This window comes from Bubalus kerabau, chromosome 19 (genome assembly GCF_029407905.1).
Source record: "Bubalus kerabau isolate K-KA32 ecotype Philippines breed swamp buffalo chromosome 19, PCC_UOA_SB_1v2, whole genome shotgun sequence".
Taxonomy (NCBI): domain Eukaryota; kingdom Metazoa; phylum Chordata; class Mammalia; order Artiodactyla; family Bovidae; genus Bubalus; species Bubalus kerabau.
The window spans coordinates 42,548,752-42,572,107 of NC_073642.1; the positions used below are offsets into that span (position 1 = coordinate 42,548,752).

At 38.6% G+C, this 23,356-nt stretch overlaps 1 protein-coding gene across 2 annotated transcripts in view; it reads left to right on the forward strand.

Annotated features, from left to right (window-relative positions):
• Positions 1 to 9,711: 9,711 nt before the first annotated feature.
• The window catches only part of NUBPL (NUBP iron-sulfur cluster assembly factor, mitochondrial), a 245,750-nt gene continuing 232,105 nt past the window's right edge, over positions 9,712 to 23,356 (forward strand). The window contains exons 1-3 of one of the 2 annotated variants that reach the window (XM_055556683.1): positions 9,712 to 10,090; positions 10,655 to 10,802; positions 14,518 to 14,552. In XM_055556683.1, the coding sequence (XP_055412658.1) occupies positions 9,896 to 10,090; positions 10,655 to 10,802; positions 14,518 to 14,552 (378 nt within the window). In that variant the 5' untranslated portion in view covers positions 9,712 to 9,895. The remainder of the gene's footprint in view (positions 10,091 to 10,654; positions 10,803 to 14,517; positions 14,553 to 23,356) is intronic. The other variant, XM_055556682.1, reaches the window with a different exon arrangement.

Genomic DNA, 23,356 nt, shown 5'->3' on the forward strand with positions numbered 1-23,356 from the left:
AATGAGGAGCTTCTTTGACAGAACTTTATGTGAGCTAAGGTACTGAAAGGCCAGCAAAGTCTTTGTTATGGGAAAATCCACAAACTTTGTAGACCAGGTTTCCTACAGAGAGCCTGGCTCACTGGGAAGTTATTCTCCTAAGCAGAATTACTTCATATATTTTAATGTGAACAGTTGTATTAGATATAGATAAAAGCCAGTTTCATGCTTAGTCATGAGTAGAGAGATTCAGAAACAAATCACATTATGAGGCAAAGTAGAGTCAGTTAATGGGGCTGTCATTTAGACAAGTCCATAGATGGGGTGCGGAGAAGGCAATGGCACCCCACTCCAGTACTCTTGCCTGGAAAATCCCATGGATGGAGGAGCCTGGTAGGCTGCAGTCCATGGGGTCACTAAGAGTTGGACACGACTGAGCGACTTCACTTTCACTTTTCACTTTCATGCACTGGAGAAGAAAATGGCAACCCACTCCAGTGTTCTTGCCTGGAGAATCCCAGGGACGGGGGAGCCTGGTGGGCTGTCGTCTATGGGGTCGCACAAAGTCGGACATGAATGAAGTGACTTAGCAGTAGCAGCAGCATAGATGGGGTGAAGTTTTCATTTTCGTGAGGCCTTTGAACAGGATGAGAGACTCAGCTGGGGATAGTCACCTTAAACTGAAGGAAGTAGCACTAGTTTGGGGGCTTTATTTAGACTATTCAGCAGAGAATGGAAACAGTCCACAAGACTCTTCTCTTCTTTAGTGAGTTGAGCCAAGTTGTGCAACCCTGAGGAAGTACCTGAGGTTTATGGGCAGGAAATAAGGCAGGCTTCTTATCTGTTTGGGTATCTGAGCTTTCAATGAGTTCTTGGTCACCTAAGGAGGATATATATATTTTGAGAGAGAGTAATCTAGCAGGTACAGATACTCCCTTTCTTGAAAACAATACATACTATTACCGTATGCACAGGAGACATTCAAAATAATTCTCTTTGTTTTGATCAGTATTTGTTAAATTATCTTAGGGTGGTAGAAATTTAATCTTGATAAGTAAGACCCCGCCACAGACTCCATATATATAGTTTCCGTATCAGTTCAGTTCAGTTCAGTCACTCAGTCGTGTCCAACTCTTTGAGACCCCATGAATTGCAGCACGCCAGGCCTCCCTGTCCATCACCAACTCCCGGAGTTTACTCAAACTCATGTCCATCGAGTCAGTGATGCCATCCAGCCATCTCATCCTCTGTCGTCCCCTTCTCCTCCTGCCCCCAATCCCTCCCAGCATCAGGGTCTTTTCCAATGAATCAACTCTTCGCGTGAGGTGGCCAAAGTATTGGAGTTTCAGCTTTAGCATCAGTCCTTCCAAAGAACACCAGGACTGATCTGCTTTAGAATGGACTGGTTGGATCTCCTTGCAGTCCAGGGGACTCTCAAGAGTCTTCTCCAACACCACAGTTCAAAAGCATCAATTCTTTGGTGCTCAGCTTTCTTCACAGTCCAACTCTCACATCCATACATGACTACTGGAAAAACCATAGCCTTGACTAGACGAACCTTTGTTGCAAAGTAATGTCTCTGCTTTTGAATATGCTATCTAGGTTGGTCATAATTTTCCTTCCAAGGAGTAAGTGTCTTTTAATTTCATGGCTACAATCACCATCTGCAGTTATTTTGGAGCCCCCCAAAATAAAGTCAGCCACTGTTTCCACTGTTTCCCCATCTATTTGCCATAGTGTCCAGACATGGTGATGTGAATGTAATTCTCGTGGTCTTTATCTATCCATACCAGCATCTACTGAAATGCCAGATACTTAACTATGCAGATTATTTCCAAGTCTTACTATTTTTCTTTACCTTAAGCTCTCTCTCTCTCTCTTTTGTATTTCATTATGATTTTATTTGGGGCTTCCCAGGTAGTAAAGAATCTGCCTACCAATGCAGGAGCCGCAGGAGACATAGCAGAAGATCCCTGGATCAGAAGTTACCCTGGAGTAGGAAATGGCAACTCACTCCAGTATTCCTGCCTGGGAAATCCAAAGGAAAGAGGACCTAAACAACTAAAGTCCAAGGGGTTGCAAAGAGTCATCCACATCTGATCATGCATGTGTATTTTATATTTAAAATATTCACAGAAAACTAGTCAATCCAATCACATTAGGACCACAGCCTTGTCTAACGCAATGAAACTAAGCCATGCCCATGGGGCAACCCAAGATGGGTGGGTCATGGTGGAGAGATCTGACAGAATGTGGTCCACTGGAGAAGGGAATGGCAAACCACTTCAGTATTCTTGCCTTGAGAACCCCATGAACAGTATGAAAAGGCAAAATGATAGGATACTGAAAGAGGAACTCCCCAGGTCAGTAGGGGCCCAATATGCTACTGGAGATCAGTGGAGAAATAACTCCAGAAAGAATGAAGGGATGGAGCCAAAGAAAAAGAATACCCAGCTGAGGATGTGACTGGTGAGAGAAGCAAGGTCCAATGCTGTAAAGAGCAATATTGCATAGGAACCTGGAATGTCAGGTCCATGAATCAAGGCAAATTGAAAGTGGTCAAACAAGATATGGTAAGAGTGAATGTTGACAGTCTAGGAATCAGCGAACTGAAATGGTCTGGAATGGGTGAATTTAACTCAGATGACCATTATATCTACTACTGTGGGCAGGAATCCCTCAGAAGAAATGGAGTGGCCATCATGGTCAACAAACGAGTTCAAAATGCAGTACTTGGATGCAATCTCAAAAACGACAGAATGATCTCTGTTCGTTTCCAAGGCAAACCATTCAATATCACAGTAATCCAAGTCTATGCCCCAACCAGTAACACTGAAGAAGCTGAAGTTGAACGGTTCTATGAAGACCTACAAGACCTTTTAGAACTAACACCCAAAAAAGATGTCCTTTTCATTATAGGGGACTGGAATGCAAAAGTAGGAAGTCAAGAAACACCTGGAGTAACAGGCAAATTTGGCCTTGGAATACGGAATGAAGCAGGGCAAAGACTAATAGAGTTTTGCCAAGAAAATGCACTGGTCACAACAAACACCCTCTTCCAACAACACAAGAGAAGACTCCATACATGGACATCACCAGATGGTCAACACCGAAATCAGATTGATTATATTCTTTGCAGCCAAAGATGGAGAAGCTCTATACAGTCAGCAGAAACAAGACCAGGAGCTAACTGTGGCTCAGACCATGGACTCCTTATTGCCAAATTCAGACTTAAATTGAAGAAAGTAGGGAAAACCACTAGACCATTCAGGTATGACCTAAATCAAATCCCTTATGATTATACAGTGGAAGTGAGAAATAGATTTAAGGGCCTAGATCTGATAGATAGAGTGCCTGATGAACTATGGAATGAGGTTTGTGATGTTGTACAGGAGACAGGGAACAAGACCATCCCCATGGAAAAGAAATGCAAAAAAGCAAAACAGCTGTCTGGGGAGGCCTTACAAATAGATGTGAAAGGAAGAGAAGCAAAAAGCAAAGGAGAAAAGGAAAGATATAAACATCTGAATGCAGAGTTCCAAAAGAATAGCAAGAAGAGATAAGAAAGCCTTCTTCAGTGATCAATGCAAAGAAATAGAGGAAAACAACAGAATGGGAAAGATTAGGGATCTCTTCAAGAAAACCAAGGGAACATTTCATGCAAAGATGGGCTCGATAAAGGACAGAGATGGTATGGACCTAACAGAAGCAGAAGATATTAAGAAGAGATGGCAAGAATACACAGAAGAACTGTACAAAAAAGATCTTCACGACCCAGATCATCATGATGGTGTGATCACTCACCTAGAGCCAGACATCCTGGAATGTGAAGTCAAGTGGGCCTTTGAAAGCATCACTACGAACAAAGCTAGTGGAGGTGATGGAATTCCAGTTGAGCTATTCCAAATCCTGAAAGATGATGCTGTGAAAGTGCTGCACTCAAAATGCCAGCAAATTTGAAAAACTCAGCAGTGGCCACAGGACCACTGGAAAAGGTCCTGTGGAAACTGCTGGAAAAGGTCAGTTTTCATTCCAATCCCAATGAAAGGCAATGCCAAAGAATGCTCAAACTACCGCACAATTGCACTCATCTCACACGCTAGTAAAGTAATGCTCAAAATTCTCCAAGCCAGGCTTCAGCAATATGTGAACCGTGAACTTCCTGATGTTCCAGCTGGATTTAGAAAAGGCAGAGGAACCAGAGATCAAATTGCCAACATCCGCTGGATCATGGAAAAAGCAAGAGAGTTCCAGAAAAGCATCTGTTTCTGCTTTATTTACTACCCCAAAGCCTTTGACTGTGTGGATCGCAATAAACTGTGGGAAATTCTGAAAGAGATGGGAATACCAGACCACCTGATCTGCCTCTTGAGAAATCTGTATGCAGGTCAGGAAGCAACAGTTAGAACTGGACATGGAACAACATACTGGTTCCAAATACGAAGAGGAGTTCATCAAGGCTGTATATTGTCACCCTGTTTATTTAACTTATATGCAGAGTACATCATGAGAAACACTGGACTGGAGGAAGCACAAGCTGGAATCAAGATTGCTGGGAGAAATATCAATAACCTCAGATATGCAGATGACACCACCCTTATGGCAGAAAGTGAAGAAGAACTAAAGAGCCTCTTGATGAAAGTGAAAGTGGAAAAAGTTGGTTTAAAGCTCAACATTCAGAAAACGAAGATCATGGCATCTGGTCCCATCACTTCATGGGAAATAGATGGGGAAACAGTGGAAACAGTGTCAGGCTTTATTTTTCTGGGCTCCAAAATCACTGCAGATGGTGAGTGCAGCCATGAAATTAAAAGGCGCTTACTCCTTGGAAGGAAAGTTATGACCAACCTAGATAGCATATTCAAAAGCAGAGACATTACTTTGCCAACAAAGGTTCATCTAGTCAAGGCTATGGTTTTTCCTGTGGTCATGTATGGATGTGAGAGTTGGACTGTGAAGAAGGCTGAGCGCTGAAGATTTGATGCTTTTGAACTGTGGTGTTGGAGAAGACTCTTGAGAGTCCCTTGGACTGCAAGGAGATCCAACCAGTCCATTCTGAAGGAGATCAGCCCTGGGATTTCTTTGGAAGAAATGATGCTAAAGCTGAAACTCCAGTACTTTGGCCACCTCATGCGAAGAGTTGACTCATTGGAAAAGACTGATGCTGGGAGGGATTGGGGGCAAGAGGAGAAGGGGACGACAGGATAAGATGGCTGGATGGCATCACTGACTCAATGGATGTGAGTCTGAGTGAACTCTGGGAGCTGGTGATGGACAGGGAGGCCTGGCGTGCTGCAATTCATGGGGTCGCAAAGAGTCGGACATGACTGATCTGATCTGATAGTTGATTTACAACATTGTGTTTAATTCTGTGCAGCAAGCTGACTCAGTTACACACACACACACACACACACACACACACACACACACATTCTTTTTTATCATCTTTTCCATCATGGTTTGTCACAGGATATTGAATATAGTCCTCTGTGCTATACAGTAGGAGCTTTTTGTTCATCCATCCTGTATACGATGGTTGGCATCTGCTAATCCCAAACTCCCAATCCTTCCCTTGGCTCCTCCCCCTTGGTAACCACACTTCAGTATTTGTGAGTCTGTTTTTGTTTCACAGATATGTTCATTTTGGTCATATTTTAGAGTCCATATATAAGTGATATAGTGTGATATTAATGTTTGTCTTTCTCTTTCTGACTTACTTTGCTTACTATGGTCATCTCTAGGTCGATCCATGTTGCTGCAAATGTCATTATTTCATTCTTTTTAGTGGCTGAGTAATATTCCTGTGTGTGTGTGTGTGTGTGTGTGTGTGTGTGTGTGTGTGTGTGTTTACCACATCTTCTTTATCCTTTCATCTGTCAGTGGACATTTAGGTTATTTCCATGTCTTGGCTATTGTGGATAGAGCGGCTGTATGTGTTGGTGTGCATGTATCTTTCTGAATTATGATTTTGTCTGGGCATATGCCCAGGAGTGGGATTGCTGAATTATATGGCAACTCTGATTTTAGTTTTTTGAGGAACTTCCATACTGTTTTTCATAGTGGCTGTACTAGTTTACATTCCCACCAACAGAGTAGGAGGGGTCCCTTTTCTCCACACCCTCTCCAGCATATGTTATTTGCAGACTTTTAAATGATGGCCATTCTGACTGATGTGAGGTGGTACCTCATTGCTGTTTTGATTTGCATTTCTCTAATAATTAACTATGATGGGCATCTTTTCATGTGCTTTTTGGCCATCTGTATATCTTCTTTAGAGAAATGTCTGTTTAGTTGATCTTAAGGCCTGGAGGGCTACAGTCCATGGGGTCGCAAGAGTCAGACATGACTGAGAGATTAAACCACCACTAAGGTCTCTTTACGGATCAGTTTTCTCTCAGCCACTCCTGTGGCTCTTTGTGTGGGCAAATACAACGAGGCTGCCTCAGACTGTTTGCCTAAACACAACACTCGGCCATTTTTATTGTGTAGTCCCTGCCACTACACTGAGTTCTATCTGGGAATGTGGCCATTGATTCTGTTCTTCTCATATCCCTCTAACTGATTTGAGGCTCTCTCTTTCCCCCTCCTCACTGGGGCTCAATCTTAGCTGAATGAGGAGAGGTAGTCAAAGTTTATGGGGTTACTTCTTAGGAGCTGTAATAAGTGCAGATAATTTTAGTTTCAAATAAAAGAAATCCTAACCAACAGTGGTTTAAACAATTGATTATCTCATACAACAGGAGGTCTAGAGACACAGGCCAGGACTGGCATAGCAGCTTCACTGTGTAACCAGGAATTAATCTTCTTGCCATACTTACATTTTGTTACCCTTAGCTGTTAGCTTTTGTAACTGTGTTTGTCACCATTGTGCTTGGCATGTTCACTCAACAACTGGCACACCTCAAGGTATCATAATACAATGCCATATGGTTTGTCCAAATGGCGAAGGGCTATATGAGCGACAAGAAATTATAGGGGGAAGTCCTCTATAAATATTATAAAGTTTATCTCACCATAGTTACAAATCCACAGAAACCCACCCAAAGTAGGCCAAGGCAAGAAGAGAATTTGTTGGAAGATGTAAGTATATCTTATGGACCTAAGGATAGGAAGTATAGCTGAACTTTACTATGGACTAGAAGCAGGAACCAGAAAACTGTTATGAACCAGTACGCTGTCCTCCCTTCCTTCTCTGGACACATGATCTCTTATCATCTGCTTTGTTTTTCTTTCTTGGCATTGGCTTTTTCTATTTTTCTGTGTACAAACTAGAAAATGGTCACTTTAGTCATACCAGTTCAAATGCAAACTAAGATTGAGGAGCATCTCTTATGTTTTAAGTTCTCTGGGGGAAGAATATGATTGGTTCAGTTTTGATTGTATATCAGTCTTTAATCCAATTTGTGACCATGGGGATGGGTCAAATGACTTAGCAGTTCTTAGGAGCTGAGCAAGAATACTCTTTTGAGAAGGGGCCATGGGTGAATATGTGTCTGTATGGCAGTGGTAATTGAAGAAGAAATAATAGACAGATCTACTACTCTCTCGATATCCTTAATCTGAGCAATGTGTTAGTTACTCAGTCATGTCTGACTTTTTGTGACCCCATGGGCTATAGCCCACCAGGCTCCTCTGTCCATAGAATTCTCCAGGCAAGAATTCTGGAGTGGGTTGCCATTCCCTTCTCCAGAGGATCTTCTTGACCCAGGGATCGAACCTCGGTCTCCTGCACTGCAGACAGATTCTTTACTGTCTGAGCCACCAGGGAAGCCCAATCTGAGGAAAGATAAATCAAATTAACCATTCATTCATTCTATAGACATTGGTCTCAGTTTTCTTCCTCTTATGTTTCTTTCAAAGAGTGTCAGTACCATTTATGTAGTTTCCCAAATTAATGAATTCTATACCACCAATAAGCATCACAGTAGCTAATATTAATTGAATATTGTACTATGTGATAAGCATTCTATGTACATTATTTTAAGTTCAATCTCAAAACAACTACAAATAAGTATTATCTATTTTGTAGATAAGCAAAGTGAAATTTAGAGATGTTAAGTCAAGCTTTCAACATCTCTTTTGGATTACTGCAGTAATCTGCCATCTCCCTGCCTCTGATTTGGCCTCGCCAATTCTTTTTCTGCCTGGCAGTCATAGTGGTATTTTTAAAACACAACAGATTTGTTATGTTTGATCATGCTACTTTCCTGCTTAAAATTCTTATAAGATTCCCTCAAGATAAAGTCCAAGTTCCTTCACAGGATGTATAAAACTTTTTATGATCTGGGCAGCCTTTACCTTACCAACCTCTAGCCTCATCTCTTTCAGTCCTGTACCTCACAGTCTATCCTCAAGCCACACAGATTATTTGCAATTCGTAACAATTCATGTCTTTCCTCTGCACAACAACCCTGTAGTCATTATCCTGCAGACTCCTACACATTACCCATAGTCAGGATTCGACTTAGATGTTATGCTATTCAGAAGCCTTTTCTAATTGAATTTGGTACTCCTTCTTTATACTTTTGTATCACTCAGTGATTTTTCTCTTATGCTTATCAAACCATGCTGTAATCGTGTGTTAACTTACTCTGTCTCTTGCATTGGATCTTAAAGTCCTTGAATGGAAAGATGAAGTATAGTTTAGTTTTGAAAACCCTGAGATTAGGGTAGTGCTTGGTGTGTATTTGTTGCTCAATAAATATTTGTTAAATGAATGAATCTCGGAGAGGTCTGGAAGAACTTACAAAGTTACCTGGAGAGAAACAGATATTCAGCATTTCTTGTTTAGTAAATGAATTATTCTGACAGCTATTTCTCCTTAACTATATACTTTTGGCTTATAATTTATAAAAATTGAGCAGATACAAATTTAAAAATTGAGAGAATTAACCATAAAAACATATCACAAAATAATAAAATAAGAAAGTGATATAAAACGGTAACCTAGGAGTGTTAAACTTAATGTAAGATAAAGAAGACTGAATGAAGTAACAAAGTTTGAGACTGGGGAAGAAAAAGCAAGGAATTGAATTTTTTTCAGCATCTTCTAAATTGAATGGATTTTCCCCCCGGTAATATCTGATTTAATTCTTAGAATAATTCTTTGAGGTTGCTATGCTACAGTTGCATTAAAACTAAAGAAATTAAAGATCAGAGTAAAATAAACTGAATGATTATACAATAAACTTTCTACAGATAGAAAGCAAATGAAACAAAACTCAACCATAGAAAATATGGGGTATATGTGAGGATAAATCACCCTACACCCTAAATGATCCTTTTTTGGGGTCTGTATCAGCTTTCCAGCTTTCTTTCCTCAAGTGATTTCCTTCACTCTCATCTGCTTAGAATGTATGGATACATCCTTCCTTTTACCAGGATAAATTCCATCTCCTCTTTCAAGCTTTGTCTCACTCAAGTTGCTTCTTGAGTGAAATTTGTTTCATTAGATCTGTTTTTTGATTTAGCTAAACTTTTCGGAGCCTAGCAAAGCACCCTGACTTCTCTTTCAGAGAATTATAAGCACACAGCAGGAAAAACCCAACACAAAAGAGACTATTACTATAGATCACTCAGGAGAAAAAAAAATCCTTAGGAGTGGCAGTGTTTAAGTGACTATATTCTGCGCTGTGAGAACACCTGGAGTCATTTTTAACTTGCACCACTCCCTACTTCTTAGTCGGGTCAGTTTTCTAAACTTTCTAAATCTCAGTTTTCTTATCTACGAAAAGAGGATCGTATTGAGTCTCCTACCTACTCCAGAACTTCTGTGAGGAGCAAATTAGAGGATATACGTGAAAATATTTCACAGACGTTTGGTAAAAGGCTACAAAATGTTTGTACCTGGCTACAGATGAGACCACGACAAGTTATGTTCCCGGGCTAAAGAAACTCAGAGGCTAATAGCTAGGGAATGGAAGCGGAGCGTTGCTACGGGACGTCATCACCCCGCGCCAGACGCGACGGTTTCCGGATTGGGCTTCAGGCAGTATTCCGAGCCATGGGGGTTTGGCTGCGTTTGCTGGTGTTTGGTGGAGTGTCGCTTCGGGGCTGCGGCGGGGCCTGTGTCCCACTTTGGGGAAGCCGACTAGTGATTTGTCGGCGCCAGGTCCGTGTTGCTGCAGGGCAGGTGGAGGCGGGCGGGTCGGAGATGCTGGGGCGCCAGGGCTGCAGGTTTCCTGCAGGTGTTCTGCAATTGCCTCTTGCCAAGGACTCACTTTAGTCCCTCTTGGGCCCCCTCCCCTGCTCAGTGAGACCCCAGTTGTCTGGATGTGCCCACTTTCCAGGCAGGCCCCCAGTAGGACCAGGGCGAGGCATAGAGGGATGTGAAATAGACGGTTAGAACATGGATGTGTGGCTTGCACATGCTTTTTAGTGTTTATTTAGAAAATATGTTAAAGAGAAGGAAAACACGTGGGGGATTTAGCTCCGTAAAGAGGGAGATTATTTACTTGCTATTTTTAACGCCTGGTAAATAAATTTCAACTTAAACAATGTGTCTCTGCAGTTTTTATCAACAGCTATTTGTAAATAACACTAAAGGCCTAACTAATGGAGATGAGCAGAATTAAAGTAGAAAAGAAAGCCCTGTTAATCGCAAATACCTAATTGTTTAACCGCGTAATAATGGAGATAGCTTATTTTAAAACTGTTTTTTCTTCTTCTTCTCAAGTTCTCTGGCGCTGAGATTGAGACCCTAAAACAAAGAAGATCACAAATCATGTCTCGAGGACTTCCGAAGCAGAAACCGATAGAAGGTGTTAAACAAGTTATAGTTGTGGCTTCTGGAAAGGGTGGAGTTGGAAAGTCTACTACAGCAGGTATTATAGGATATTCTCATTTTGAGTAGAACTTTAGGCCAACTGGCAAGTGCACAATATTAAAGTTATAGTTTTGCTCTTGAAAAAGTATTTGTGAAGTTTCTAATAGCTGGTTCCTTAGTATGAGGAGTTGGTAGTGATTGAGGGCTTAGATTTTGGAGTTAGGCAGAACTAGATATGTTGCCAGGTCTTTGACTCCTTGACTGAGGAAAAGGTAGTCAGGCTGCCCATCAGATCTTCAGTTTGAAAGTGAAGTCGCTCAGTCGTGCCCGACTCTTTGCGACCCCATAGACTGTAACCCACCAGGCTCCTCTGTCCATGGGATTTTCCAGGCAAAGTACTGGAGTGGATTGCCATTTCCTCCTCCAGGGGATCTTCCCAACCCACGGCTCGAACCTGGGTCTCCCACATGGGAGACAGACGCTTTACCGTCTGAGCCACCAGGGAAGTTCTCTGATCTTCACTTTACTTAACTGTAAAGTGACAATGATGATAATCTTTTTCATAGGGTGGTCATGCAAATTAAACAAGTTAACCACTTAGCCCCCTGTCTCCTACATAGTAAGTACTCAACATTTGATTGTTGTTATTTTTAAAACATGTAGTAAGTTTAATATTAAGTTTATTTCTGTTTTTTTAATACTAAATTAATTTGTTTTGTTTGCATTCTTTTCTAATCTTTTTCAGTGTACATTGAGCTAAGTAGTTGCAATGAGATTGTTTACATTATTGTGACCTATTTTCATTTAACCATAACAGTTTTCCAGCATGTATAAAGTCAAAATAGATCTAATATTTGAAAATCTTTTAATTATTTAAAACATTTAATCTTTAGATCTTTATATTAATATACTGGAACAGAGGATTTTTTTTTGGTGGAGTTTTCAAATTGATTATAGATTTCATTGTGACTGAAATGCTGCTTTTGGAACCCATAAAAGAAGTCCCACTAGAAATGTAAGAGGTACCATCCAGGACTAATGAACAGGTATTCCCAATTTTTTTCAAAAGAAACTTTTTATTTCTAAAAAAAACTTTCAGTATAATAATGTAAAAAGGTAGCTCCCCTCCTTCCAGTTCAACAGAGGCAACTTGTATTATTAATTTGAAGTCATAAATCTCTCAAGTTTTGTTGCATCACTTAAAATTTTCAGTCATTTTAATAGGAATGGCTTAATTCAGATCTTTTTCCAATCTATCCTTTTGGCAGTTGATTAAAAAATAACTATCCTTATTATATTTCATTTTGTTAGTTTTGACATAGTTCCTCACTATTAAGATCTTGTATATATCATGTATTTTTTTTCAGCTTTTGACTCATATTTCTGCATTTTTTCAAATTGAAGTGTAGCTGATGTACAGTATTATGTAAATTCCAGGTATACAGCATAGTTCACAATTTTTAAAGGTTATATTGCATTTATGGTTATTATAAAATACTGGATCTAATCCCTGTGTTGTATAGTATATCCTTATAGCTTATTGATTTTATAATAGTAGTTTGAACCTCTTAATTCCCTACTCCATCTTGCACCTCCTCCCTAAGATCTGTAAAGTTTTTTTTCCTCAGATATTAATCTAAACTTGGGGCATATATGTACCTTAAAATCACTTAATTCCATTGAAACCAATGACATTTTGAAATAAAAAGGGCCAGGTACAGAGTTCTGTGACTTTCACTAGAGATCCTGTGTCTTGACTCAAAGCCATATTTGGTAATTCCTGGATACAGCAGTTCTGTAGTTGTATAACCAGCTATAGATCCAACTATATAGTGTTATTAGCTTAGTTTTTTCCCCCCATTTTGACCTGAATGTATTGTGGAAGAGTTTTTCAGATATTTTGAAGAAATTAAGATTTAACAAGAATTGTAGTTATGATAGATTCCTACTATACTATTTGATAGATACCATATTATTATTTAAAATAGTTAGTGATTGTTCTTAATGAATTTATGCTGTATCCTACACACTCTTGCTTTCTTTCCTAGGGACATACAATCTATCTGTTTGATATTTTGTTTGTAAAATTTGGAAGCTCTTAGTTTTCAGTTCTAGAATCCACCTCTACTTGTGTTTTGAAAATTAAGGTTTCAAAAAAAAAAATACCTGTTTTCAGTGGTGTGACTCCTTTTGCAAGCTCTGTGTTTACTTGGTTTGGTTAAAGATGGAAGGCATTTTCATGATAATAGCCATAAGTTCTTTGGGTTTTGTGCAATATAATTTGTCAAATCTGTAGGCTAGCACTTGTTTAAAGCAAATTTATTTATTGTTTTAGGTTCTAAGATCATCTAATGCTATGGGCTGTGGCAGCATTTAGACAGGAAAATATATGAGAAAATGTTCAGTGTGTGACATATGTGTGCTTTAGTAAGCATCCCTTCCTTGCTTTCATCTTTGTTAACATCATACCATCTATCTCAAATAATTGATCTATACTTTTTCATAACTGCTCTCTCTGCTTTAGAAATAGATTATTTCTATGTAACTCTGTTGGCATTATATTTCTTTCCCTTATACATATTTATTCCAATTCCAAACTGTCTCAAAATATTTCCCATCTGAATATGTGTGCTAGAAATATTTTGGATTAGAATGAGGACCTTTGATTAATGCAAACATGCTCTTAGATTCTATTGTGTAAAGGGAGAAAGACCCTCACATTGAAATGAATTACTCTGCCTCAAAGTTGGATTATGTTTAACCTACAGTATACCTGAAATTCAGAATTATTTTATAATTTATGATTTAATGATTAAATCAAATATTAAACATTAATAATAATTTAATAATGAATTATCAAGTGCCATTCCCTAGGCTGAGTACTTTACACTTAGAATTTGATTTGATTCTCACAACAGTTATGAAATAGGACCTCATTTTATTGAGGAGGAAACATACTTGGGGGTAAAAATACTCATGATTGTAAAACACAGAGTGGTGACCCTGGGGTTTGAACCAGGTCTGCCTTGAGAGTTTATGTTCTTAAATACTTCAAAAAAAACAGTATTGGCATCATCTATAACATTGTCCGGTAAGGAATTATCATCCACAGTATGAGGGTCTGTTTATCAGTTTGGGAATATATTCTTTTTGGACCTCTTTCTCATCTCAGATGTAGCGTATCTCTCCTGCTGGGTTAACAGTGGTTTTGGGGCCTACTGCTTTCCCCGTTTATGTCTAAGATTCACTATTAATAGGCACTTTTGGGAAAATGTTTCATTGTCTTACCTTTTTCCCTTTTTCCCTTCCCTCTCCTCACTGGTCCAAGCTTTCAGTTATGTGGGTATTTGTGAGTTAGAGTGTTTGGAATTCCTGTATTACCTGCATTTATGTTTAAAAAACAGTAGGATCAGCTCCATTTTTATTTATTAAAAAGTAATTTTTCTGCAAAATATTTTTTGAAAATACTTGAATGATATATACATTAATATGATTAAAACATTTAATGGATTATTTAAACACAGTTATAACATATGATAAATGGATTATTTAAAGTTTTGAGGCAGGCATCTGTTGCTTATGCTGAAATGTTACTTTCCTTTTTGTCTTTTTTACTTTCTATAGTCTCTCCATGTCCTTGTTTATTTTTTTTAATAAAGGATTTATATTAAAATTTTACTTGCTTTGGTTATTACATTGAAAATATTAAAAGGCAAAATAAATTCTGGTAGAAGGAAAGTTACTAAATTTAATTACTTTTTTGTTTCTTACAGTGAACCTTGCACTTGCTCTAGCAGCGAATGATTCGGTAGGTATTTATTAATAGAACTACTAATTTATTAACATTTTTAAGTCAATGATTTAGAGCATACTGATGTTTTTCATTTACTCTTATCAGGGGCTGTATATTGTAGCTCTAGTTATTTGCATGTTTTTAAGGGGCTAAAAAATCTGCCATAAGTACTGGTTACATTTAATAATGGTGATGAAAATGGAAGGGGATTGCTGGTCAAGGAATTCAGGTAGCCTCTAGAAGTTAGAGAAGGCAAGAAATGTTTTTTTTTTCCTTAGAGCCTCCCAAAGGTATGTAATCGTGTCAGCACCTGAATTCTAGCTCATTGAAACCCATTTGAATTTCTCTGATAATTTTTTACAGTAAAAGTAGGAAACTGATACAGGAAGTCAGTTTTCTTAGTCCTTAAATTTCCAAAAGTGTCTTTATTTTACCTTCATATTTGCTAGTTTGACTAGATGTAGAATTCCAGGTTCGCAATAATTTGCTCTCTGAACCTTGAAAACAGCTTTCCATTTTCTTCTAGCATGCTAATAAGATGTCTGGTGATAGTTTGATTCATACTGCTTTGTAATAACCTGTGTTTTTCCCCTTGAGGCTTTTATGAGTTTCCTTTATGTCTTTTAAATTTAGAAATATCACAGATATGTGTCTGGTTGTTGGCATTACATTTTTTTTTACCTGTTTGGAAATTGGGCAAGCAGTACAAGGCTTGAGTCTTTTTCAGCGTAGGGAAAATTTCCTCATTGATTACTTTTTGTGATGTGCTTGTTCTTTCTCCAGAAATCTATTAGGTAGATATTGATTGTTTATGCTTGTTAATTTTTCTTTCATATTTTCCATCTCTTTGTCTTTTGCTCTGTGTTTTGGAAGATGTCTTATGCTATTTTTCACACTGCTATATTAGGTTGTGGTTGTTATTTAGTCCTTTTTATTTTTAATTTGGAAATTATATTTTTTCTAGTTTTTCAGAACTGTTTGCCTATTTTGCAGTGGCTTTTCCTGATCACTTAAAAAAATGGTTGTACCATTAGTTTGAGTCTCTCTGAGGATGCTAATTAGAATCAATAAAAAAGGTTCCTTTTAATGATCTCTATTTATTTAGCATGGTGGTTCTTAAAATGTGGTCCTCTGACCAGCAGAATGAGCATCACCTGGGAACTTGTTAAACACATAAAATCTTGAGCCCCAGACCTACTGCATCAGAAACCCTCAAGATGGAGTCCTACAGTCTGTGTTTTAACCAGCCCTCTAGGTGATTTTGATGCATGCTAAAGGTTGAGCCATGGAGAAGGCAATGGCACCCCACTCCAGTACTCTTGCCTGGAAAATCCCATGGATGGAGGAGCCTGGAAGGCTGCAGTCCATGGGGTCGTTAAGGGTTGGACGTGACTGAGTGACTTCACTTTCACTTTTCCCTTTCATGCATTGGAGAAGGAAATGGCAACCCACTCCAGTGTTCTTGCCTGGAGAATCCCAGGGATGGGGGAGCCTGGTGGGCTGCCATCTATGGGGTCGCACAGAGTCAGACACAACTGAAGTGACTCAGCAGCAGCAAAGGTTGAGCCATGCATCTAGAATTTTTTAGAATTCTAAATTGCTAATGTATTCTTTTTTGTTTTCTTGTGTGATTGTTTTTAATTTAGTTTTAAGCTTTTTTTGTTTGTTTGTTTTTTTGGTTTCAATGTGAATTTGGAACAGAAGAGAGATACTTGTGTATGGTTAAGCAACTTTATTGAAGTAAAATCCAGTACTACTTTTTAAAGAATACTTTTGATTAAAGTACTTAGTTACCTTGAAGAAAGGACCCCATCTTTCTTAAATTAGGGAGGAAACAGGAAAAATTCAGTGGATAGGAAGGTAAGTAAAATCATAGGTGTGGGGATCTTTTAATTTGGTTATCATTTCAGCCAAAGCTTTGAGTCTTAAGATAATGTGAAGTAACCATGTAATAAATGATCCAAGGATGAAAAAAATAGTTAAAGGGACTGATTCCTTCATGTTAGATGTTGCTAGTTTTTAAAAAAATTTATTTTTATTTATTTTCATTCATTTATTTTGGTTGTGCTGGGTCTTGGTTGCTGCTCACGGGCTTTCTCTAGTTACAATGAGCACCACTCTTTGTGGCGCACAGGCATGTCGCTGCCTCTAGGCCCACGGGCTTCAGTAGCTGCAGCAGACAGGGTTACTAGTTGCGGCTCGAGGGCCCTAGAGCGTGGCAGGCTTCAGTAGTTATGGTGATGGGCTTAGTTGCCCCACAGCCTGTGAAATTTTCCCAGACCAGGGATCAAACCATGTCCCCTGCATTGGAAAGTGGGTTTTTATCCAGCATACAACCAGAGAAGTCCTAGATGTTGCTAGTTTGGTGAGATGGTAGCTCTGAAATTTCTGTTTTTCTGTTTGCTTCACCCCACCCCCACCCCCACCCCCTCCTTCAGGCATGAGAGCAGCTTCGTCTTCAATGGTCTAGATGTATGACAGGGAAATTGGCTGCAAGAAAGAAAAAGCAATGTTTTTCTCTGGGCCACTTTTTCAGAAAGCATTTTAGTATCCTTAAGTGTTTTTAAAGACATTGTAGAATCTTCCTTAGGAAGATTCAGTATTCTGTTGAGGTTTTTTTTTTTTTTCTTTTTATTTCTTGATTTTTTTTTTTTTTTTTTTTTTTTACCAATGTTAGTATACAACTTAGAAAAAAGAAAGTCAGGAAATTTGAGCAGCATGTTGTGGAACTCAAAGATAATCAGACATAATGCAGTATTTTATAGTTGGTTACTGTCTTGTCCTAGTTAATTAGTTTGCATGTATTTAAGAAAGATTCATTGTATATAGCTTGATTAACAGTGTTTTTGATTTGGGAGCAACATGTTTGACTTAAACTGTGATCTGCCGGAGGACTAACTGCATATAGAAAAGAAGATAGATCATATATAAATATATGATTTATATATATCTGGCATAGTCTTATAATCTGTATTCCCCAACTTAAGATTTTAGTAATATTGCATTTATTTCAAGGACATGTTTGGTCTATAGGGAAAACTCAAGATTCCTCCAAGGCCTTCTCATTGCCTGAGCTGATATAGATGGCTTATGTCCAGGGACATTTATTGGGGAATGGTACTAGGGTATGTTGCTTTGGGGCTTAAAACCTCCAGGTATGATGGTGTCTTTGGAGCTGATCTAGTGATTCATTCCCACGGAGTCTTAATTCCAAGGACCTTATGTTGTAAGAGGGGTCTCTGACCCGCTTACCCTTTAAGCCAACTTTGCCCAAGACCTTGCTAACTGTTTTCTCCTTTCTTCCTTGGGTTGCCCTTTTTCAGCATCACAGTGGGAAGATCTAATAAGACTTGTTTGTTGGCTTAGAGGAAACAGGTCCAGGAAGTTATTCATTTTACTTACAATGTTGGTCTTAATAATCTCTAAACAGGGTTATATAAACCCCAGGGGATATGTAAGATAGTCATTGGAATGTGGAATTTTTCTTTATGTTGTATGAATTTTTATCTATTAAAATGTATGTTTTTTGTATACACTTTATAATTTATAGTAAATTAGTATCAGATCAGATCAGATCAGTCACTCAGTCGTGTCCGACTCTTTGTGACCCCATGAATCGCAGCACGCCAGGCCTCCCTGTCCATCACCAACTCCCGGAGTTCACTCAGACTCACGTCCATCGAGTCAGTGATGCCACCCAGCCATCTCATCCTCTGTTGTCCCCTTCTCCTCCTGCCCCCAATCCCTCCCAGCATCAGAGTCTTTTCCAATGAGTCAACTCTTCGCATGAGGTGGCCAAAGTACTGGAGTTTCAGCTTTAGCATCATTCCTTCCAAAGAAATCCCAGGGCTGATCTCCTTCAGAATGGACTGGTTGGATCTCCTTGCAGTCCAAGGGACTCTCAAGAGTCTTCTCCAACACCACAGTTCAAAAGCATCAATTCTTCGGTGCTCAGCCTTCTTCACAGTCCAACTCTCACATCCATACATGACCACAGGAAAAACCATAGCCTTGACTAGACGGACCTTTGTTGGCAAAGTAATGTCTCTGCTTTTGAATGTGCTATCTAGATTGGTCATAACTTTCCTTCCAAGGAGTAAGCGTCTTTTAATTTCATGGCTGTAGTCACCATCTGTAGTGATTTTGGAGCCCAGAAAAATAAAGTCTGACACTGTTTCCACTGTTTCCCCATCTATTTCCCATGAAGTGGTGGGACCAGATGCCATGATCTTCGTTTTCTGAATGTTGAGCTTTAAGCCAAGTCAACAGATGTATTAACATGTATTGAGTTTGTATACCTAAACATTTTTCACCGAGTGGGGTACGTGGTCAAAAAAGTTTGGTTGTCACTGGCCAAGGCAAAAGAAAATTTCTGAGCTGGATCATATGCCAGTTCAAAAGAAGACTACTTTATAGATGGAAATAAAAGCCTTACAGGAATAGGGTGTGAATTTTCCTGCCTTTTCTTTGCCTTTTGTACTTTCCTTTGGGGATGTAGCAGGTAGTGTTACAGGGCAGAATCTGGGATCCTGTCACGTGTACCATGCATTTAAATATTCACTCCTGTGGTATGTTGGAGCTGGCTCGTGCTAGTTGCGAGAACTGTTAAAATTTTTAAGAATTTTCCAGTTGATATCCTGTTGTTAGCTCAAAATAGGCCATGGTGGGAGTATTTAATTAATGAAAATTGACAAATACTGAAAATTAGACTTCCCAGCTCACCCTGGGCCATTGTTAAACATTTTCTGCCACAACACTGATTATACATATTACCAATCATATATTTTAGTCTTTCTTTTTTCTATCTTCTTAACCACTTTTATTATGGATCTCATTCTTCTACAGTGTAAATTTAGTGAACAGAGAAGCACTGAAACTGGAGAGGGGAAGGTAAAGGTCACCAGAAACCATTGATAAGCTCTGTGATATTCCTAAATCAGTTCACTTCAGTTCATTTTAGTTCAACAGACATTTAGTGAGCACCTCTAACACTCACTGTCAGACACAATGAGTATGGGTATATAAAGAAAAGTAAATATGCCTACTAAGACTGCGTTAACAAAACTGTTTTGTGTGTGTATATATAATTACATAAGTGTATATAGTCTCTTTGTGTATGTGTGTGTGTATTTTGGTGATGGTAATTGTTTCAGTTCAGTAATTGTTTCTTCTGTGAGTGGGACAAAGTGTGCTTAAAGCAACACTTAATAAGGTTTTATCGTAGTTTGTTTCAGAGTAGGCACGCTGTGCACTCTTAAAGGTTTTATAATCTAGTGAAGACAAGAGGAAGATAAATGTCTTAAAATGATGACCTGTGTTCAAGGTCAAATATAGTAGTGTTTCTGTCCAAGACAACTAGCTTTTATTTCAGAGAAAAGCCATCTTTTTTTCATAGAGCATTTTTGTGAACATAAGTATATTTGCCTTTCACAGAAACCTATAATGCAGTACACTTAATATTTATCAGTTTTACAGTCTTTATTGATTTTGCCCTATCCTTGTCACATTTCATCAGCCAGCACATGTCCTTTTTTGTCTCTGCAATATTTTTCCAGTATGTATCTTTCTCTTTTCATTGTTCCCACTCTAATTAAGCCTCATATTACTTCTTTTTGGCTCATTCATTCATGTATACCTCAAACAGTTACAGAGTGCCTACCCTTCCCCAAGAACTTTGCTCCTTTGGAGAATATAGAAATGCATGAAATACAGCCCCAGCCCCTGCCTTTAAGGGCCTCGCAGACTAGGAGACTGCTGCAAGCACCTTTTACCTGCCCAAGCACAAATCCATTCAGTACATAATGCCAGATTATTCTTACCTGAGCACCATTGGAACCCCATTTCACCCTGCTCAGAGTCACTCCTGAATGCCTTTGGTGAGCTTCAAGATCTTCTATAATCTGGCTCCATCCACCTTTCTGGGTTTATCTTCAGCTCTTCTAAACAGTCCCTGTGCTCTGGCAAATCTGGGTTACTTGCTGTTGCCAGTTTGGGCTTGACTATATTATGTTCTTAATAGCTTACAGTGTTTCTTCTATGTTTCTACTGGAGTGTCTCTACATTTTCTTCAGCTTTATAGGTCCTCTCCTCCAGGCTGCGGTGCATGGCTTGTGCTGGTTATATCGTGCCCCTAGAGTACTTCTCAAGGGAATTGAGTGATGACAGACATCCAGGGTATCCTCCTCTTCATGTGCACCCGCAAACTGCATTCTGATTCACACTGAGGCACTGTGTGAGGTAGCCTGCCCTGAGAGGTACTTAGAGACGTGCTCCCTGAGTTCATTCCCAGTGAGGGTCTTTCTTCCATCTTGTGAAATCCAGTAGCACTATTTATTGTTACTATTATGTACCCATGTAACCATTCTGGTAATTTTATATAGCAAATAATAAAAATAACATTTATCGAACATTTGTTATATGTCAAGCACTGTTCCTCATTATATGTTTCTTAATTCATTTATTCTTCATAGCAACCATATGAGAATAGATACTGTTATGATCCCTGTTGTACATAATAAGCAGAAGCAGCTGGAGGCTAAGTACTTTGCCCAAGCTCACCCAGGAAGTAAACGGCAGAGCCAGGTTTGAATGCCAGCCTAGATCCTGTGCCCTTAGCCTATTTGTTATACTACTCCTATGATAGCTAGATTCTTATGATTCAGAACTGTGTTGTCTTCATTCTTGGCTATTGACTTAGGAAATAGACAACAAATGTTTGCTACATGGATGAATCAAGTGTATATAGATGGGTTTCATAGTATATAAGTGCAAAGTTTTGTTTTGCATTGTTTTTTGAGGAGTGGTGTGGGATGGGAGGGCTTGTGGCTTAGTGGGCTGCATTCTGTTCTTTTCCTGATTGTTAAATGATAGTGTGCTGCATCATTCTACTTGGCTCTCTTCTCATTTTATACTGTCCAGTAATCTCATCTTTCCCCACTACCCCAGTAACTACCCATGTGCCCTGGATTCTAAATGCATCAGCAGCCTAGATATCTCACCTGGGTGCCAGACCTGGCTGCCTCACCTACTGTAGATGCCCACTTGAGTGCTTTACAAACATTCAGGCTCAACATGTATAAAACCAAACTCTTCTTTCTTGTAATTGTCTTTGTCCTGTGACAGTCATGTGGTTCCCTCCCACCTCCAAATCAGATACCTGTTCCTGCTGCTTCTGCCACTCAAAGCTTTCTGGAGTATGTCTTCTCATTTCATTCCTTAATGCCATATCTTTTTCAGACCTTTATTATGGGTCTTTTATGAGGTGATTCCAGCTGTTTATTTTCTCTGCTGTGATGCTTTGAGGACAGGACTAGTACTTCCCTTTTTATTTGAGAGATCTGTTTCCTTGTTTAATTTCTGTGCTAGTTTAGGAACCTTTTTGGGCCAAGGATCTTGGCCTTATTCCCTTTTTTTAAATTCTCAGTCTCTAGTCCAGTGATAGTGTATAGAAGGCACTTGGTAAATGTTGGTAATGACAATGGAACACGTTAAGTGACAAGTGGTTGTGAATATATGTACTAATATATTTCACATATGTAGATTCTAGTGTTGGATAAGCTATCTATGATTTGTTGAATGCTAAATTATGCCCCTTTCCCCCCTGAGCAAATGAAATTGAAATCTTAATGGGATAATGTGAAGTGCTTAGCACAATGGCTGATACATAGTAAGCTTTAAATTACTTTTTAGTATTGTAGCTAAATAAAATTTTTTTGCAAGTAATGTCTCAAAAATTGATATGCATTTTACTTAATTGACTATTAACAAAAACTTATTTTAAGTTTTTACTTATTTTCCATTGCTACAATGAATCATTAAGTAGAATTTTAATTGGACTGAAAGATGGAAAAGGAAGCAGTATAATCTTCAAAGAGTTTGTGTTTCTTTTTTTTTTTTTTATTGATGTTTATCTCAAAATATTTATTTTTTTCCCATGATTACATAATGTCTTCACACTTATTCTTTGCAGATGTACTTCTCTATTTCACAAAATTATTATGAGAGGCTCTGAAACATAATAAAGATTGTCTTAAGTCTTTGAAGTTCTGTGATTATGTTGGAAAAACTGGGAAGTTTTAGTTTGAGATTTAGGTTTTGGTTTTTGAAAAGTTCATTGATCTTGGAAACAGAACATGATATGTACTGCCACTTAAAACACGATGATTTTCTTCATTAATAGTTATATGTATAGCAGTTAACAATCCAGCTTTTTGGTGGCAAATAGACGTGGACTTGATTCTGGCTCTGCCTCTTGCAGCCTGTATAACTTTTGCCTGTACCTACCTCTTAAGGCTGTGAGTATTAAAGGAGATAATACATATATAGCACTTAGTACAGTGTCTGGCACATTGTTGTTGCCATTCAGTCTCCTCTGACTCTTTGCAACCTCATGGTCTGGCATATAGTAAATGCCAATAAGAGCATTAGCTGTTCTAGTATTCTAAATTCCTGGACACATTAACTATAATATTAGTTATAATGTGAATTTGGATTAAATATGAATGAAACTCTGTTTTTCACAGTTCATAGGAAATCCTGATGTATACTACTTAGTTCGTATTGGGGATTATCTTCTCTTTAATGCCAGTCTTGTAAAGAAACTACAGTATATTAAAGCAACCTATTAATTTTTTAAAAAATCATTGCTTGGTAGTATATACAACATACACATTTCTTTTTTTTTTTTTAATTTTATTTTATTTTTAAACTTTACATAATTGTATTAGTTTTGCCAAATATCAAAATGAATCTGCCACAGGTATACATGTGTTCCCCATCCTGAACCCTCCTCCCTCCTCCCTCCCCATTCCATCCCTCTG